This window comes from Macaca nemestrina, chromosome 2 (assembly GCF_043159975.1).
Source record: "Macaca nemestrina isolate mMacNem1 chromosome 2, mMacNem.hap1, whole genome shotgun sequence".
NCBI classification, from domain to species: Eukaryota; Metazoa; Chordata; class Mammalia; order Primates; family Cercopithecidae; genus Macaca; species Macaca nemestrina.
In genome coordinates, this window is record NC_092126.1 from 19,607,871 (window position 1) to 19,624,677 (window position 16,807).

The 16,807-nt window shown below is 34.7% G+C and overlaps 1 protein-coding gene across 9 annotated transcripts in view; it reads right to left on the reverse strand.

Annotated features, from left to right (window-relative positions):
• Nucleotides 1–2,446: 2,446 nt before the first annotated feature.
• Nucleotides 2,447–16,807, reverse strand: part of LOC105488960 (zinc finger CW-type and PWWP domain containing 2) — a 160,075-nt gene continuing 145,714 nt past the window's right edge. For all 9 annotated transcript variants that reach the window (XM_071090784.1, XM_071090787.1, XM_011753513.2 and 6 more), the window contains 4 exons: nt 14,230–14,288; nt 13,080–13,147; nt 7,309–7,433; nt 2,447–4,157 (listed from right to left, as the gene is read on the reverse strand). In XM_071090784.1, the coding sequence (XP_070946885.1) occupies nt 3,996–4,157; nt 7,309–7,433; nt 13,080–13,147; nt 14,230–14,288 (414 nt within the window). In that variant the 3' untranslated portion in view covers nt 2,447–3,995. The remainder of the gene's footprint in view (nt 4,158–7,308; nt 7,434–13,079; nt 13,148–14,229; nt 14,289–16,807) is intronic.

Below are 16,807 nucleotides of genomic sequence, written 5' to 3' on the forward strand. Positions count from 1 at the left end.
GCAAAGTCTCAGGTTACAAAATCAATGTTCAAAAAATCACAAGCATTCCTATATACCAATAATAGACAAGCAGAGAGCCAAATAATGAGTGAACTCCCATACACAATTGCTACAAAGAGAATAAAATACCTACGAATACAACTTACAAGGGATGTGAAGGACCTCTTCAAGGAGAACTACAAACAACCACTCAAGGAAATAAGAGAGAACACAAATGAAAAAACATTCCATGTTCATGGATAGGAAGAATTAATATCATGAAAATGGCCATACTATCCAAGTAATTTATAGACTCAATGCTATCTCCATCAAGCTACCATTGACTTTCTTCACAGAATTATAAGAAACTACTTTAAATTTCATAAGGAACCAAAAAAGAGCCTGTATAGTCAAGACAATCCTAAGTAAAAAGAAGAAGCTGGACTGGAAGCGTCATGTTACCTGACTTCAAACTATACTACAAGGCTGCAGTAGCCAAAACAGCATGATACTTGTACCAAAACAGAGATATAGACCAATGGAACGGAACAGAGGCCTCAGAAATAACATCACACATCGACAACCATCTGATCTTTGACAAACCTGACAAAAACAAGCAATGGGGAAATAATTCTCTATTTAATAAATGGTGTTGGGAAAACTGGCTAGCCATATGCAGAAAACGGAAACTGGACCCCTTCCTTACAGGTTATACAAAAATTAACTCAACACGGATTAAAGACTTAAGTGTAAGACCTAAAACCATAAAAACCCTGGAAGAAAATCTAGGCAGTACCATTCAGGACACAAGCATGGACAAAAACTTCATGACTAGAACACCGAAAGCAAGGGCAATGAAAGCTAATGGGACCTAATTAAACCAAAGACCTTCTGCACAGCAAAAGAAACTATCATCAGAGTGAACAAGCAACCTACAGAATGGGAGACAATTTTTGCAATCTATCCATCTGACAACAGGCTAATATCCAGAATCTACAAACAACTTAAACAAATTTACAAGAAAAAAAAAAAACATCAAAAAGTAGGTGAAGGATATGAACAGACATTTCTCAAAAGAAGACATTTATGCAGCCAACAAACATATGAAGAAAAGCTCATCATCACTGGTCATTAGAGAAATGCAAATCAAAACCACAATGAGATATCATCTCATGCCAGTTAGAATGGCAATCATTAAAAAGTCAGGAAACAACAGATGCTGGAGAGGATGTGCAGAAACAGAAACATGTTTACACTGTTGATGGGAGTATAAATTAGTTCAACCACTGTAGAAGACAGTGTGATGATTCCAAAGGATCTAGAACTGAAATAACATTTGACCCAGCAATTCCATTACTGGTTATATACCCAAAGGATTATAAATCATTCTATGATAAAGACACATGCACATGTATGTTTATTGCAGCCCTGTTCACAATAGCAAAGACTTGGAACCAACTCAAATGCCCATCAATGATAGACTAGATAAAGAAAATGTGGCATGTATACATCATGGAATACTATGCAGCCATCAAAAAGGAAAAGGATTAGTTTATGTCCTTTGCAGGGACATGGATGAAACTGGAAACTATCATTCTCAGTAAACTAACACAGGAACAGAAAACCAAACACCACATGTTCTCACTCATAAATGGGAGCTGAACAATGAACACATGGACACAGGGAGGGGAATATCACACATCAGGGCCTGTTGGGGGTAGGGGGCTAGGGGAGGAATAGCATTAGGAGAAATACCTAACTAATATAGATGATGGGTTGATGGCTGCAGCAAACCACCATGGCACGTGTATACCTATGTATCAAACTTGCACATTCTGCACATGTATCCCAGAACTTAAAGTATAATAAATAAAAGTAAATAAATACATTTCTCTCCTGACTTCTTCTTTTCCTCTGCAAACTGCAAGAAGTTCATTTCATAAAATTTAAGATTTATGGAAATTCATTATATGTCATAATAAGGAAGGGTCAACAATGAAGGAGACTAATGCTGATTAAATATTTTGGTGAACTTCCTGGTTTTTAAGTTATTTTGAGCCTGGGCCCAAATTCCAACTTGCTGCAGGAACATATCCTTAAAAATAGCATGTCTTTCTTGCAAAAGGCATTTGGCCATTTGCTGAAGTGCATCCAAAATGACAGAGAAACCAGCCACTACTCATCAAAACTAAGACTTTCCCCCACCTTTCCCTATTTAACTGAATGTCTATTAAGAAAGCAAAGTTATTTAAAGTCATTTCTAAAACTCAACAGTGAGCTGTACCTTAAAAGATAGACAGAAGAGCATAATGTTGCTTGTGATGGTTTCCAAAGATTAATTTTATAAATGAGAAAGAAGGAACTCTGATATTGAGGGGTAGTAGATTAAATAATATAAGAGAAAGAAAAGTCATCATTTCAAATGTATAGTTACGTTTTATCTCAGTAATGATTAATTGCAATATACTTAAACACATACTTGGTTCTCTTTGCAAAGAGTAAAACGGAAGATCAAATTGATTTACAAACCACTTTCACAAAAAGAATCTCATTTATTCCTCACAACAATGCTTGGTTTACATAGTTCCATCCCCATTTTACACATGAGGAAACCAGATTATCATTCCACCACCCAGCTAGTTAAAAGCTTCATCAAGACGTTATAGATGGTAATCAATGGCGTGGGATCTGGAACCTGACAGAAATGTACTCAACTTCTGAGAGTTCTATTTACTGGTCATATGACTTAAGACAAGTTAGTAGGTAAAATAAGAACCCAGACAGGCTTTACAACTCAACATCCTATGACACAATATCAGAATGCTAAGGAATACATGAGGAAAACAAGGAGGACAGAAATACATACACACTTTACTTTGACAAATAAGATATTTCACTGTTATGGGTCTATCTCTACTCTCCAGTCTATGTGATTATTACAGAATCTAAAAATACTTAAAAGAAGCAACCCACTCAATGAGTCCTTAGTGATATGTTGGTTGTTTGGTGTCTTATTTGTTTTTAATATCTATACATGTGCTGCCTCCTTGATAAAGCAATATGAGGCAACTCACAATAAAATTCACCACTGTGGTGATGCTCTCGTGCACTTCTCTCCTCAAGCTTTGGTTTTTATGTGCTTGGAATGCCCTTTTCCTCACCCCGTACTGCCAGAGAGAGCTAGAGCAGGAACTAAAGATAGGTGTGAATGCCCACACATTTCAGTGTACGTAAAGCAAGATCTAGAATGATATCTACTAAAACTGTTCATGAGAATTCCTGAAAAATGATGTAGTTTTTACTTTCTATATTGTTAGATTTCTTATAATGAATATGTTTAACTTCTCTGTATACACGTTAAATTACATTTTTCCACCTTTCTGATGATACCTCCAAAGACACTGATTCAGCAGGGAAGGGTCCAGGATTTTGATCTTCCAAAATTCCCAGAGACTCTATTAAGCAGTCAGTTTTTGGGTACCATGGTTGAAATAATTGTTTCTAGTATAAGTAGCAAGTGAAATTTTGTTTTACAAGAAAAATTTCAACTCTATTAAACAATTATTTAAAAAATTATTTCCTTTTATTTTGTAATAGTTTGATTCCACCACAAATATACATTCTCTAAGTCTATTAGATTTGAATTACCTCTGAGATTTATAATAGCTTGGCCAGCCATTTTAAGTTATCCATTTTTGAATAAACGGCCTAAACAATCATTGTAAAGCATATGTTTGTGAGGCAATTTCACAAATCATTTAAAAATTAAGGCAAACAAGAAATATATAAATACAACTATCAGGGTTTTTTAATTCTAAATTTTTAACACTAACTTAAATACCATTTGACTGGCTCTAAAAATCATGGCCATTCTCAAAATATGAAGTAGAAAGTTATTGCAAATATAAACTTTGGTATAATTTATACCTTTTTCACCAAACATTTTTAAGGTTTTAACTTCGGATAAATATAAAGATGCCAATATTTTTATAATTAACTTAAAAATGTATAGTATTCTAAAACTCAGACATCAAAGCATCTATTTCTTTAAATTTATTAGTTATATCCTCAATACATTCTCCAGCTTTTACTTGTATCCCATCAATTAGAAGATAGTCCTCTTCACAGTGGTTTTCAAACAGATTGCCTGCAGGAGCTTCTGGGCTGCATCTAGATAACTGCAAAACAACCATATAATTAATCGGAGCTACGCCAAATTTACCTGATTACCGGAACAAAACATAAAGTAGTCAGTAATTCCGCAAGCCACATTAGCTAAACAAACGTTTCCGTTATTCTAGTGTTCAAATAATAGTCACTATATATAGTACAATGTAGGGTGAATGTGTTTATATAAGAAAAAGTCATTATTTAGGTCTGTGTCTAGTCCCCAGCCTTATATATTTTTAGTTTTAATTTTATGCTTTGGAAAAAAGTGGTAATTCTGATTCTATGTGAGTTTTCTACATTGTTTTAGTTTTTACATTATTGTTATAGGGAATACAACTTAAAATGTAACTGTTTTAGTCACATTTTCTGTGGTCATGTTGTCAAAAGGTCATCTGCATTTCTTAAAAATAGTGATAATTTGCTCTTGCTTAGTGGGAAAGGACACTAGTAAAAACAATGCATATGTGGATTTATTTGCTTTATAACTTCAGAGCTTATTAAAGGTAGAGTTCACTTCCCATGTAATTCAAGGGAAAAAATGTATATGTAGTTCATATAAATATTTTCACATATCAAAAATGTACACTTTTATACCAATAATTTTTCAGTAAACTCTATTTTATTTGTATATGGATTATTCAATTTGTGAATTATTCAGGTGGATTTATAAAAATCTAAAATTTATTTCCTCCGATTGCTTGCCAAGTCAGGGCATGTCACCCAATGTTAATATTAGCTTAAGAAGAACATAATTAGGAAGGTGACTCTATGTAGGAAAATAATTTCATAAAACATTTCAATGACAAATAGAAATGAGTTTTGATTATCTATGTGTATAAGCTTTTTTCCATGTTGTTATTCTCATCTATTGATGTAAATGCCTGAGATAATCCACTTGAAACCTCATAGGTGAAATGAATGATGAAAACATCATCAAATTCACAACTTTGAAAACAGCTTATACAATGTCTGCTCAGAGAGTCAACGTGCTCAGGACTTTAAAATTCTTAGGGGTCTCTTCTTGGAGTATTTACCTTATAAGAGGCCACCTTCTCCTAAAAACAACACATCTCCAGCTTTAAGTGGAGTTGCTTTTGGGAGACAAATTAATTATTTCTAATAACAGTAAATAAATTCCAACATGTGATTATTTATTTACTTTTAAACTGAAATTTCTCCAGCTTTGCTAGTTGGTTTCACCGTTATTCTCCTCATTTAAAAGTGAACAAGAACCTAAATATCCTGAATCTGGCATGAATGCCAGACTTACAAAGCTCAGTATGCACAGTGCTTATGTTTCAGTAACCAGGAGGCACTCACCTGCCCACTAGCCAGTTAAAATAGCTAATTTTTACACTTCTGAAATGCTGTTTGAAAGAATAAAATAATACAAGAATCTAAAACAAAAGCAAGCTCCTGCCTGGTGATGGGTTAAAACTATGTATTTTACCTTAAGAAATAAAAATCAGAAGTATTTCTCTGTTCTATCAAGGTACTACTTATAATGGCAAAACAGAAGTCAATTCTGTGCCTGTAAAAGCTCCAGGACATCGCTCTAAAGATCAACCTGGCTGTATTTTTGAAAAGAAACTGCTAACACTGAAAAACACTACACAAAACCATATGGTATTCAAATAAAACACACATTTGCTGAAAAAGAATAATTTGTATATTAATTATACGTATGTAGGATGTATGATACCAATCTACAGGTCTTATTCTGCAAAAGACCCATATATAGTAAACAAGTCTTTTTTTTTTTAGAAAGGAATCCAACTGGAAAAGTAGCATTTACAACCCATGCACATTCAGGTAAAAATTGATATTGCTGATGCTGATTAAGAAAGTTATGTTTTTCAACTCAGTAGGAGTTTTTAATGTTAATATTACTTTCCTTTAGCACATTCATCTCCATAGTAGTACATTCTGTATATTTTATTAATTTCTAACTCAATAAAGGACATGTTTACGAATAATCTTTATTTTTGTTGACATTCTGAATGAAATCATACAACTGGGCAGTCTGCTTAACGGTGTAAACCCCTTTGTCCATTTATAAATCCATCTTTTTCTACATCTTGGAACAGACAGACTTGGAGATAGGCAGTTGTTCAAAGTGTGAATGTGGGAAAAGAGAGATGAAGTAAGAAAATCTAAGCACTTATTCCCTCTAGCAACTGCCATTGCCAATTCTCATCTGTAGTAATAGCCAAACCTGGGGTGTTTGTTCCTATGGAAAGCACTTTTCCTGGTTTATCATATTTTATCCTCGAAACAATCCTCTGAGGTAAGTGATAAGCCACTTTCTCAAATCACACAAGTCCTTATTGGCAGGACCAGGACTGGGACACAGGATTATATTTCAGAGTCAGTGTCAATATGCTCTCTCGACTCCAGGCACACTGCATATCTAAATAAATGAATGAATAAAGCCTTAGGGTTACAGAACTCCTCACTGCCATTTTTTTCCTAGTTAGGGAACAGCTGCACTGGCACATGAAAGTGTCTACCCTATGACTTCTTTTTCTCATACCTACCACATCACTGCTCTGTACTAATGGCAGAGCCTTGTATCACAAACTCTCATTTTATTTGCAGAGACATTGAATAAAGCAAGCATATTTGGCCTTTCTGAGTTCAACATAGAAAGCCAAATGAAAAAAATAAAAAAAGGATGAGTCTAGATATAAATAGTAAAACTTATTCCAGTGAAAAATTCTACCTCCAGTATGTTAATGATAAGGTTTGTCCCTGTAGAGATTATCTCGGTGCATAGCCCAGACAGGGCAGATTTTCCAGTGAGCTCTTGTTATCCTGGCCCCCTCTCCTGACTGTAAAGATTGGTAGCAAGGGGGAATTCTCTCTGGAGTGGCCTACTTCAGCTACAGTGAGCATCATCCGTCTTTCTTCACTCCAATCCCAAAGACTTAAAATTAAAAGAACTCCTCTGCTTAAACACAGATTTTTTTTTCAAATACTGATAGATGTGTTTTGATTTCTTAACAGGCTACTAGTTTATAATTTACCTCATGATAACCAAGGACTCAAATTTCAGACATAAAAATAGTTTTCTATATATTTAAAATGTACAATGAGGAAAAATTCTGTTTAAATAATTTGAAGTTGTTATTTAGGTCTGAAAATAATTATCAATATTACCTTTTCTCCCGTATTTATTTCCTCTCCATATCCTTCTTCAGACTCATCAGGTGTGACTGTGGGTTGCAGTGCTTGCTGTAGCATTTGCTCCAACTCTTTTAGTAAAACTTCCGTCTCAGATACAACTAAAAAAACCATGATTAATACAGTAAAAAATGCTACATCTCACTTAATTCAATCTAATTCATAATCTTAACTACTCAGAAAGAAGAAATCTTTTAAATGCTACAAGGTAAAATATAAATGTTTCATATAATTTTCTTACATGACTTCTTCCTGATACAAAATTATTATGAATATCAACGTGAATCTTTTACAATTCTTCCTCAAAAAATGTAGGTAATAGTCTTGCTATGTATAAACCATAAAGTAGAAGTGAAATATCAAAAGCTTATTAGAACTTTTTTAAATTAGGGGCTAAAGGCACCAAACTAAATTATATTATTTATAGAAACAGCGTCAGCAAATTTTTTTCTAAAGGGACAGAGAGCCAATATTTCAGGCTTTGGGAGCCAGATGGTCTGTGACAACAACTCAATTCTGTTATTGTAGCACAAACCATTGACATGTACATAAACAAATGAGAGTGGCTATGTTCCAATAAAACTTTATTTACAAAAACAGGCAGCAGCTGGTGACCACAGTTTGCCAATCTCTACTACAGATTATTAAACTACTGTTAAAAGGAAAAGTTTTGTAATTAAGTGGCTAGGCTGAACACAAGCTAGTGCCTTCCTAATCCAAATGGCAACACATCTTAATTGCTTAATCTATTTTTTTTAATACTGCATTTATAAAAGTCTTTTTGTATTATAAAAGTCACCGTGACATGCTCAGGCCTGTAATCCCAGCACTTTGGGAGGCCGAGGTAGGTGGATCACGAGGTCAGGAGATCGAGACCATCCTGGCTAACATGGTGAAACCCCATCTGTACTAAAAACACAAGAAAATTAGCCAGGTGTGGTGGCGGGTGCCTGTGGTCCCAGCTACAAGGGAGGCTGAGGCAGGAGAATGGCGTGAACCCAGGAGGCGGAGGCGGAGCTTGCAGTGAGCCGAGATTGCGCCACTGCACTCCAGCCTGGGTAACAGAGCAAGACTCCGTCTCAAAAAAAAAAAAAAAAAAAGGAGAAAAAAAAAATCTGGTAATTCATTGACCTTGCTGAGATAAAACAATATCCCCACCAAAGAAATAAAAGCCTACTATAACTGTAGACTTAACTATTGATTAAAAATATGCATTTGCATTTTTGACTTAAATAAAACAAACATTTTCATTTTATAGAAGGCCTAGTGAAGCCTTTGCTTCAAAGAAGGGAGGCCACATGCCTGTTGTCTTGCACCAGAGGCAGATGGAGCATCTGAGAAGCTCTTCCAAAGACAACGTAATTCAGAGAGAAAGGCCGTGAGTACACATCCCTTCATCTTCCACTAGTTAGTAAAATCTAACATACCACCTTCTATTATCTGCAGTTCATGGGCAAGTCAGCAAAAATCCCACCTAGTGGAGCAGCTGAAAGGTCATGGAACATGAAAATACCCAAGGAGGACATAAGTAGGAAAATTTAAAATTCTGCTAAAGTACTTACTAAATAATGTTAAATAAAATCATAGCAGGTTATGAAATAGGTTTTCATTTCTTGGTTCTTGTCATTACAGTACTGGAAAAGCTACTTTTAGTTTATATTTTTCACAACACAGGTTTGTCTTGAAAATAATTTTTCTGTCAATATTTACTGCTTTCCCCAAGCACTTTCATATTCAATCAACAAATATTTACTGTTTACCTACTAAGGGGCAGGAACACAAGAAAACAGGCATAGGCTAATAAGCCTTCCTAGCTATCACCTCCTCCTAGTCAATTTTAGGTTTTCTCTATGGAAAACCTCTTTCAAAATAGTTTGAAACAAGCTTTTTGATAAGCAACTCCACATCTTATAAAAAGTTCTCATGTTTAAAAACAAACAAGCAAAACCTGTAATTAACATGTTAGTTGCATCCACATAGATCTATGTTCTAGGGTTACTGCTAAGGCCTAAGAACACAGAATACAGAATGCTAGATTCTAAAACAGTGGCATTCAAAATTGTGTGGGCATAATAATCACCTGGAGAGTTTATTTAAAAATATAACAATGCCATGTCTATCAAATCAGGATTTTCTAGAGGAATGTACGTTTTTTATTGAAGCACTTTTGTTAATAAAACTAACACCCTCTTTAAGACAGATTTCTTATTTAGTAACCTGACTATATAATGACTAGTATAATAGTCATTATGCTGTATAATAGACTATATAATAGACTATATACCTGACTAGTACATGACTAAGAGAAAATTTAATTTAAGGAAATAGAAACCTAAAGAAAATTTAAAAGCTCTGGTATGTAAATCAATAACAAAAATGATTCATTAATATTTTTCATATATATGTGTATATATACACACACGTATATATGTGTAAAAATGTATACATATGTATACATGTGTATATGTGTATATATACACACACACACACACGAACTTTTTTTTTTCCTTCAAAGGACTACAACTACATTCTGTGGAATTAAATAGATGACTGCTCATGGTTATTTTCACACCAATTCCCCAGTTCCACTCACAAATGTTAAATTTTCCTACTTTACATTCTGAGTCTATGGAAATTGACAATGACATTTAATACACTGTTGAGATGATAGATTTGAAGCTATACTGTAAAAGAAAAAACGGCAAACAAACACCTTTATATTTCTAATGTTAGGCTAAAATACAATCAATTTATGATAATAAATATCATTGCCAAATGGCATTGTAGGCTCTTTTCAAGTGATCTGAAGAAATACGTACACTGCCTTTTGATCAAAATTAGACAAAGTAATGGATGACTTCACGAGTCAACTAGGGTTTACAACACCAACCTGACTGCTGTCAGTTTCTGCTTCCAGAGTAGTGGGAGGTTTGCTTTTCTAAATAAGTATTCCTATATTGTAAATGAACTTAAAAAATAATTCTCAAAAAATAGCAGTTATTGTAATCTACAAACTATGTTATCAAAATTGGTCAATGATATCCTCCAAAGATACGGACAAAATGAATGCCTTTGCTGATTGCATGACCAATCATCTTCTATCAACACTGATTATCTTGTAGTTTCTCTGACTTGTTTCAATTTATTGTTGAGAGTGAAGTGGTAGCATTACGGCTACTCTATCACTCAGAGAAAGTTAAAAAGAAAAAAAAAGAAATGAAAGAAAAAATACGTATCTGTAATAGCAAAGTCCATATCTAGCTTTTTTTTTTTTTTTTTTTTTGGAGATGGAATGTCACTCTGTCACCCAGGCTGGAGTGCAGTGGCATGACCTCAGCTCACCGCAACCTCCGCCCCCCGGTTTCAAGCAATTCTCCTGGGTCAGCCTCCTGAGTAGCTGGGACTACAGGCACACACCAGCATGCCTGGCTAGATTTTGTATTTTTAGTAGAGACAGGGTTTCACCATGTTGGCTAGGCTTGTCTTGAACTCCTGACCTCAGGTGATCTACCTGTCTCGGCCTCCCAAAGTGCTGGGATTATAGGCGTGAGCCACCACGTCTAGCCCCATATCTAGCTTTTAAAAATTAATATGTAGAAAAATAAATCAGTGTTGTTTTTCCATTCCTGATAAGAAATAATTCACAGTTTGTCTCAATAACTCAGTCACTATTTTAGAAACTTTCAAATATATGTTTATGGAGTTTTCTTTCACCTAGACTTATCTATTAAATGTTTAAGAAGCTGTTTCCTCCTAAAAGAGTTTGGATATGTGTCTCTGCCCAAATCTCATGTTGAATTGTAATCTACAGTGTTGGAAGTGGGGCCTGGTAGGAGGTAAGTGGATCATGGGAGCAGATTTCTCACGAATGATTGAGTACTATCCCCTTGGTACTGTCCTTGTGATAGTGAGTGAGTTCTCATGAGATCCGGTCATTTAAAAGTGTGTGGCAACTCTCCCCTCTTTTGTTCCTGCTTTTGCCATATGACATGCCTGCTCCCCCTTTACCTTCTGCCATGATTTTAAGCCTTCTGGGAAGGCTCCCAGGAGCCAAGCACCATGCTTCCTAGAAAGCCTGCAGAACTGTGAGCCAATTAAACCTCTTTTCTTATAAATTACCCAGTCTTTGGTATTTCTTTATAGCAATGCAAGAACAGACTAACACATTCTCTTATATAGTAGCTACTGGTTGGGTTACCCCAAAGCTGGCACTGAAAAAAAAAATCCTAAATAAATTTGCAGGGCTATGTCAATGTTGAAATTCGGAAGGTATTTTAATAAAAGAGAAGAGTGATGAGGAGGAAAAAGTACTTGGTTTTGTTTTCTAAAAGAAAAGTGTTAGAATCTAAAAGTTTTCCTATTTTACATTCTGGGTCTAAAAAAACAAGTTATTTTTTAAAAAATAACTACTTCATCCTTTCTGTAACCCAGGGTGGAGTGCAGTGGCGTAATCATAGATCACTGTAAGCTCAAACTCCTGGGCTCAGGTCATCCTCCCACCTCAACTTTCCCAGTAGTTGGGACTACAGGCATGTGCCACCATGCCCAGTTAATTTATTTTATTTTCTTAATTTTAGTAGAGATGAGGTCTCACTGTGTTGTCCAGGCTGGTCTTTAACTCTTGGGCTCAAGGGATCCTCCCACCTCAGCCTGCCAAGGTGCTAGGATTACAGGCATGAGCCACTGCACCTGGCTTTCCTTTCTTTTAATAACACTACAACGACTGACTTATTTAGCCAATTGAAATGCAATGCCATAGCATCCCCTGGGAGTGACTTCAAGGAAAAGGGAATATATCACTGATAACTCCTCAGGGTTTAATGAGCTTTGAACATGACTGCCAAAGTTCCACATTGCAAATAAGCATTTTACTGCTTTTCAAGACTAAAGAAAATGTAGAAGGAGGAAATTGCCTTTGAAAACCAAAACTTTCTCCCTGCATTCCACATTCACTCTACTGTGTTCTAACCGAGGACAATTTAGTTGGAAGTCCCAGGCTTCTGCTTTTCTTTCTTCTCTCCCTTTGGCACTCCTAGGATCCCAGTAAGTTTGGAATGAAGAAGTCTGGATTGAAATGTATAGTTGTTGGTATTTCTTCTCACAGCTGCTGCTTTATTTATTTATTTATTTATTTATTTATTTATTGAGAGGGAATCTCGCTCTGTCACTCTGTCGCCCAGGCTGGAATACAGTGGCGCGATCTCGTCTCACTGCAACCTCTGCCTCCCAGGCTCAAGTGATTTTCCTGCCTCAGCCTCCAGGGTAGCTGGGACTACAGGTGCATGCCACCATGGCCAGCTAATTTTTGTAGTTTTAGTTGAGATGGGTTTCACCATGTTGACCAGGCTGGTCTTGAACTCCTGACCTCAAGTGATTTGCCCGCTTCAGCCTCCCAAAGTGCTAGGATTACAGGCATGAGCCACTGTGCCTGGCCTGGTGTGTTATTTTAAAAAATTAAATACATGACTAAGAGAAAATTTAATTCAAGGAAATAGAAACCTAAAGAAAATTTAAAAGCTCTGGTATGTAAATCAATAACAAAAATGATTCATTAATATTTTTCATATATGTGTGTATATATACACACACATATATATGTGTAAAAATGTATACATATGTATACATGTGTATATGTGTATATATACACACACACACGAGAGCTTTTTTTTCCTTCAAAGGACAACAGCTACATTCTGTGGAATTAAATATAGGTTAAAGAACTAAAAGCAGGACAGGCTTTCACATACCCATGTTTTCCTTTGATAAGGCATCATCAGAACAAACATTTTCAAAAGCGCATTTTAAAATTGCTTTCCTAGAAAAAGAATTTGACAGATTTAGTTTCAAAAGATCAATCATGTATATTTAAATGGCCATTTATGTCTATTCATTGGTAACTGTAGATTATAAATACATATATTTTCTTAAGGTAATTCTCTTGGTTGTTTTATGTAGTAAGAAATTATGTTGCAGTGAAAAACAAAGAAGACTAATATTGATTTGAGTTCTCACTAGCTGCAAAGCATTAACAATTTACCAAGCACCTTACACTGGCTTTTTCATAATCCTCCTCCAAAACAACTACTAATTGTTACTGTCATTATATAAAGAAACTGAAAATTTGAGATATCAGAGAAAAATGAGAAGTTTGACAACTTAGGTAAATGGTGGAACATGGCAGAACTAAACTCGGTCAGACTGCAAAATCCATACTGTTTCCATGACTCTATGTTGCTGACACAGAGTCAGAAAAAAATTTGCTCAAATGTACTTTCTCTAACCATAAGATCTTGAGAAAGTCACTAACTTCTCCAAGCCAGGAATTCTTCATTTTTTAAAATGGAGATTATAATATACTTCCTAACTATTTGATAGGGCTAGTGTGAAGTGTAATGAAATAAGGCAGTGAAAGTCCATTTTTAAACTTTAGTTATTCATCTTCTGAAAAAGCACAAGGAAGAAGAAAAGGGCTACCTATTAGTGTCAGTCCTTGTTTTTGAGTAGGACCCCTCCTAACACAGCACTGATTACCATTCTTTAAAAAATGACTGGTTCAATGACAAACACTAAAACTTGTCATCTGTGGCTTATTAGTTCATTATGAAAACCTGTTTCTGGTTTAAATTACCTATTTTTAAACTAAAAACCTGATTCTCTTCTGATTGCTCGTAAGATATTAATCTCTAAAAGTCCCATTTCAAAATATTTCATAAATATAAACCTTTTTCCCTACTTCTAAGACTACTACTTATAATTCTATTAATTCTTTTAGAAAACTGTAAACACAGTATTTTCCAAGTGAAACAGAATCAAGGATTATGAGAAAGGTCATGCAACAACTAAATCCAATATATATTTCAATTTTATCATAATACTATTTAATTTCAAAAAGTATACCTTTTCCTTTTTCTAAGTTTGGGCTTCTTCTTTTCAATATTATTTTTAGAAATCTGCTTCTGTAAAACAAAAACAAAAATATGAGTTAGTTCATATAGGACTAAATCAGCTTAGTAAAATAATGGGCCCCATGCAGTTCAAGTAATTTGGCCAGAAGAAACACCCTGGCCGATAGCCCTAAACATCATCTTTACGTCTAGTCAACCACTGCATAGTCACTGCAATTGCATGGATCTGCTCATCTTTCAGGAGTGCTAAACTGATCTGATTTGGATGTCTACCTCCCATATTACCCGCTCCCCCTTACATAACTTCACAAACATATAAAAATACTAATAAAAACACTTTAAAGTTGTACACACATATATAACGTTTAGATAAAGAAAAAAATATCAGATGCCAGAAGCACATGAAATGCAAAGCTATTAATATATAGGTGGAAACTGACATAGTGAAGGTCCAAAAGAAATTTGTACCAGGATAAGGGGCCAAAGGAGTTTTGAGCTGGGCTTTTCATGTCCAGGCAAAGATAAGTGACATGCTCTGAGGGTGACACTGGTTAGAGAGCTGTGCTAATAATGTTCCATAAAGCCCAGGGACTTCAAGGATTTTTTCCTGTCCATAACAATAGGAAAATCTTCATTCACGAGGACACAAAAGCAATAAGGTAGTACGCATTCTGACATGGGGAATTAGATGGCAAAAAGCAATAATCCTAAAAGAATGAAAACACTAAGTCTATACCATTAAAGTGAGAAATCCAATTTCATGTCTCCTGAGATTTCCCAGTCGAATAATTAACACGAAGACTTATCCAGGACTTCTAAAATCACTAAGACAAAAGTAAGCAAAAGAGCCAAGAAATTAATGTAAAAATGTATACACGGTCTTTGTAATTCACAAGTATTAAGAGCATATAGATCATCTGGAGAAGAAAAAACCCATAAAATAATTATATTTGCACTGTATAGCTCAGTTGACATAAAACTCAAAAACAGTCAAAGCTAAACTGTGGCACTACAAGTCAGGATAGCAGTTACCTTGGAGGTAGGAAGTGTGACTAGAAGAGGGCATGAGAACACTTCTGGGGTTCTGGAAATGATTTGCTTCTTGATTTGGTGCTGGTTAGAAGGGAATGCTCATTTTAAAAAATTCACCTAATTTTGTCTACATTTATGATTTTCATTTTGTATGTTTGTATTACAGCAATAAACCTAAATTAAAAATAAATATTTAAGTTATTAAAGGGTTAAAATGGATTAGAAACTATAATGAACAACTTCAGGTTTCTATACTATCTATAAGCCATGAAAGAATTTTTAAAAAGAGCCAAATAGCACTTCTAGAATTAAAAAAAAAAAGTCAAGTCATTGAATTTAAAATTCAATGGATGAATTAAAGAGCTGATTAGATATACTGAAGAAAGAATAACTATTCTGGAAGGTAGATTTGACGAGATCACCAAATCTATAGCAGTGAGACACAAAAATACTTTTTGGAAAAGTAGCTAAGAATCAGAGAATAGAATGATAAGGTCAAGAATATTTCTGAAAGGAATTCCATAAGAATAATATGGAAACAAAATGGAAGATCAAATATTTGAAGTGATAATGACTAAGAATATTCCAGAATTAGGCCATGTGTGGTGGTTCACACCTGTAATCCCAGCACTTTGGGAGGCCAAGGCAGGTTGATTATCAGAGGTCAGGAGTTTGAGACTAGCCTGCTCAACATGGCAAAACTCTGTCTCTACTGAAAAAAAAAAAAAAAAAAAATCAGCCAGGCATGAGAATCACTTGAACCCTGAAGGCAGAGGCTGCAGTGAGTTGAGCTTGCAACACTGCACTCCAGCGAGAATCTGTCTCAAAGAAGAAAAAAAAAAGAATTTTCCAGAATTAAACATGTCAATTTGTAAAAGCCCATGGTGCCAAGCTATAAAGGTAAGACAATTAGGCTTTAATAGGCACAATATCAAAACAATACCCAGGAACATATCTTCAATTAAACAATATTCAATAAAACTGTAATTCAAAAAGGTAGCCATATGTGTGTGTTTGTTGAGACTGAGGAGTATAAAAAGGTTTAATACTATTTTCTCTGCCTTTGTGATTGTTAATTTCCATGATTATGAAAAAAATTACAATTTTTAAAATAATATTTTTCAAAAGAGTGAGAACTAAAAAGATAGAACTTTGCTGACAGAGCTACTACAGAATGTACTTTGGAGGAAGAACATTAATCTAGAAAAATCAAAAAGAAGTGAAGATAAGTAAATTAAGTGCTCAACATTATATAAATCTAAATAAACACTGACCTAAAAAAAGACAAATTGGTAATGGAGTAAAGAACAAAGAGGATTTACAAAAGTAGACAACTGAATGGAAGAGGAAAAGGGGTTAGACAAAGGTGAAAGCATCTTAAGAACCTTGAATTACTCAGAAGAAGAGTGATGGTGATCAGATTTAAATTGTTAAACCCATTAAGCATGTTCATATTTAAGGATAATCACCAAAAGAAGAGAAATACAATTTGTATTTTTTTAAAGAAAATTCATTTTTATTATGTCTAAAAATATGTA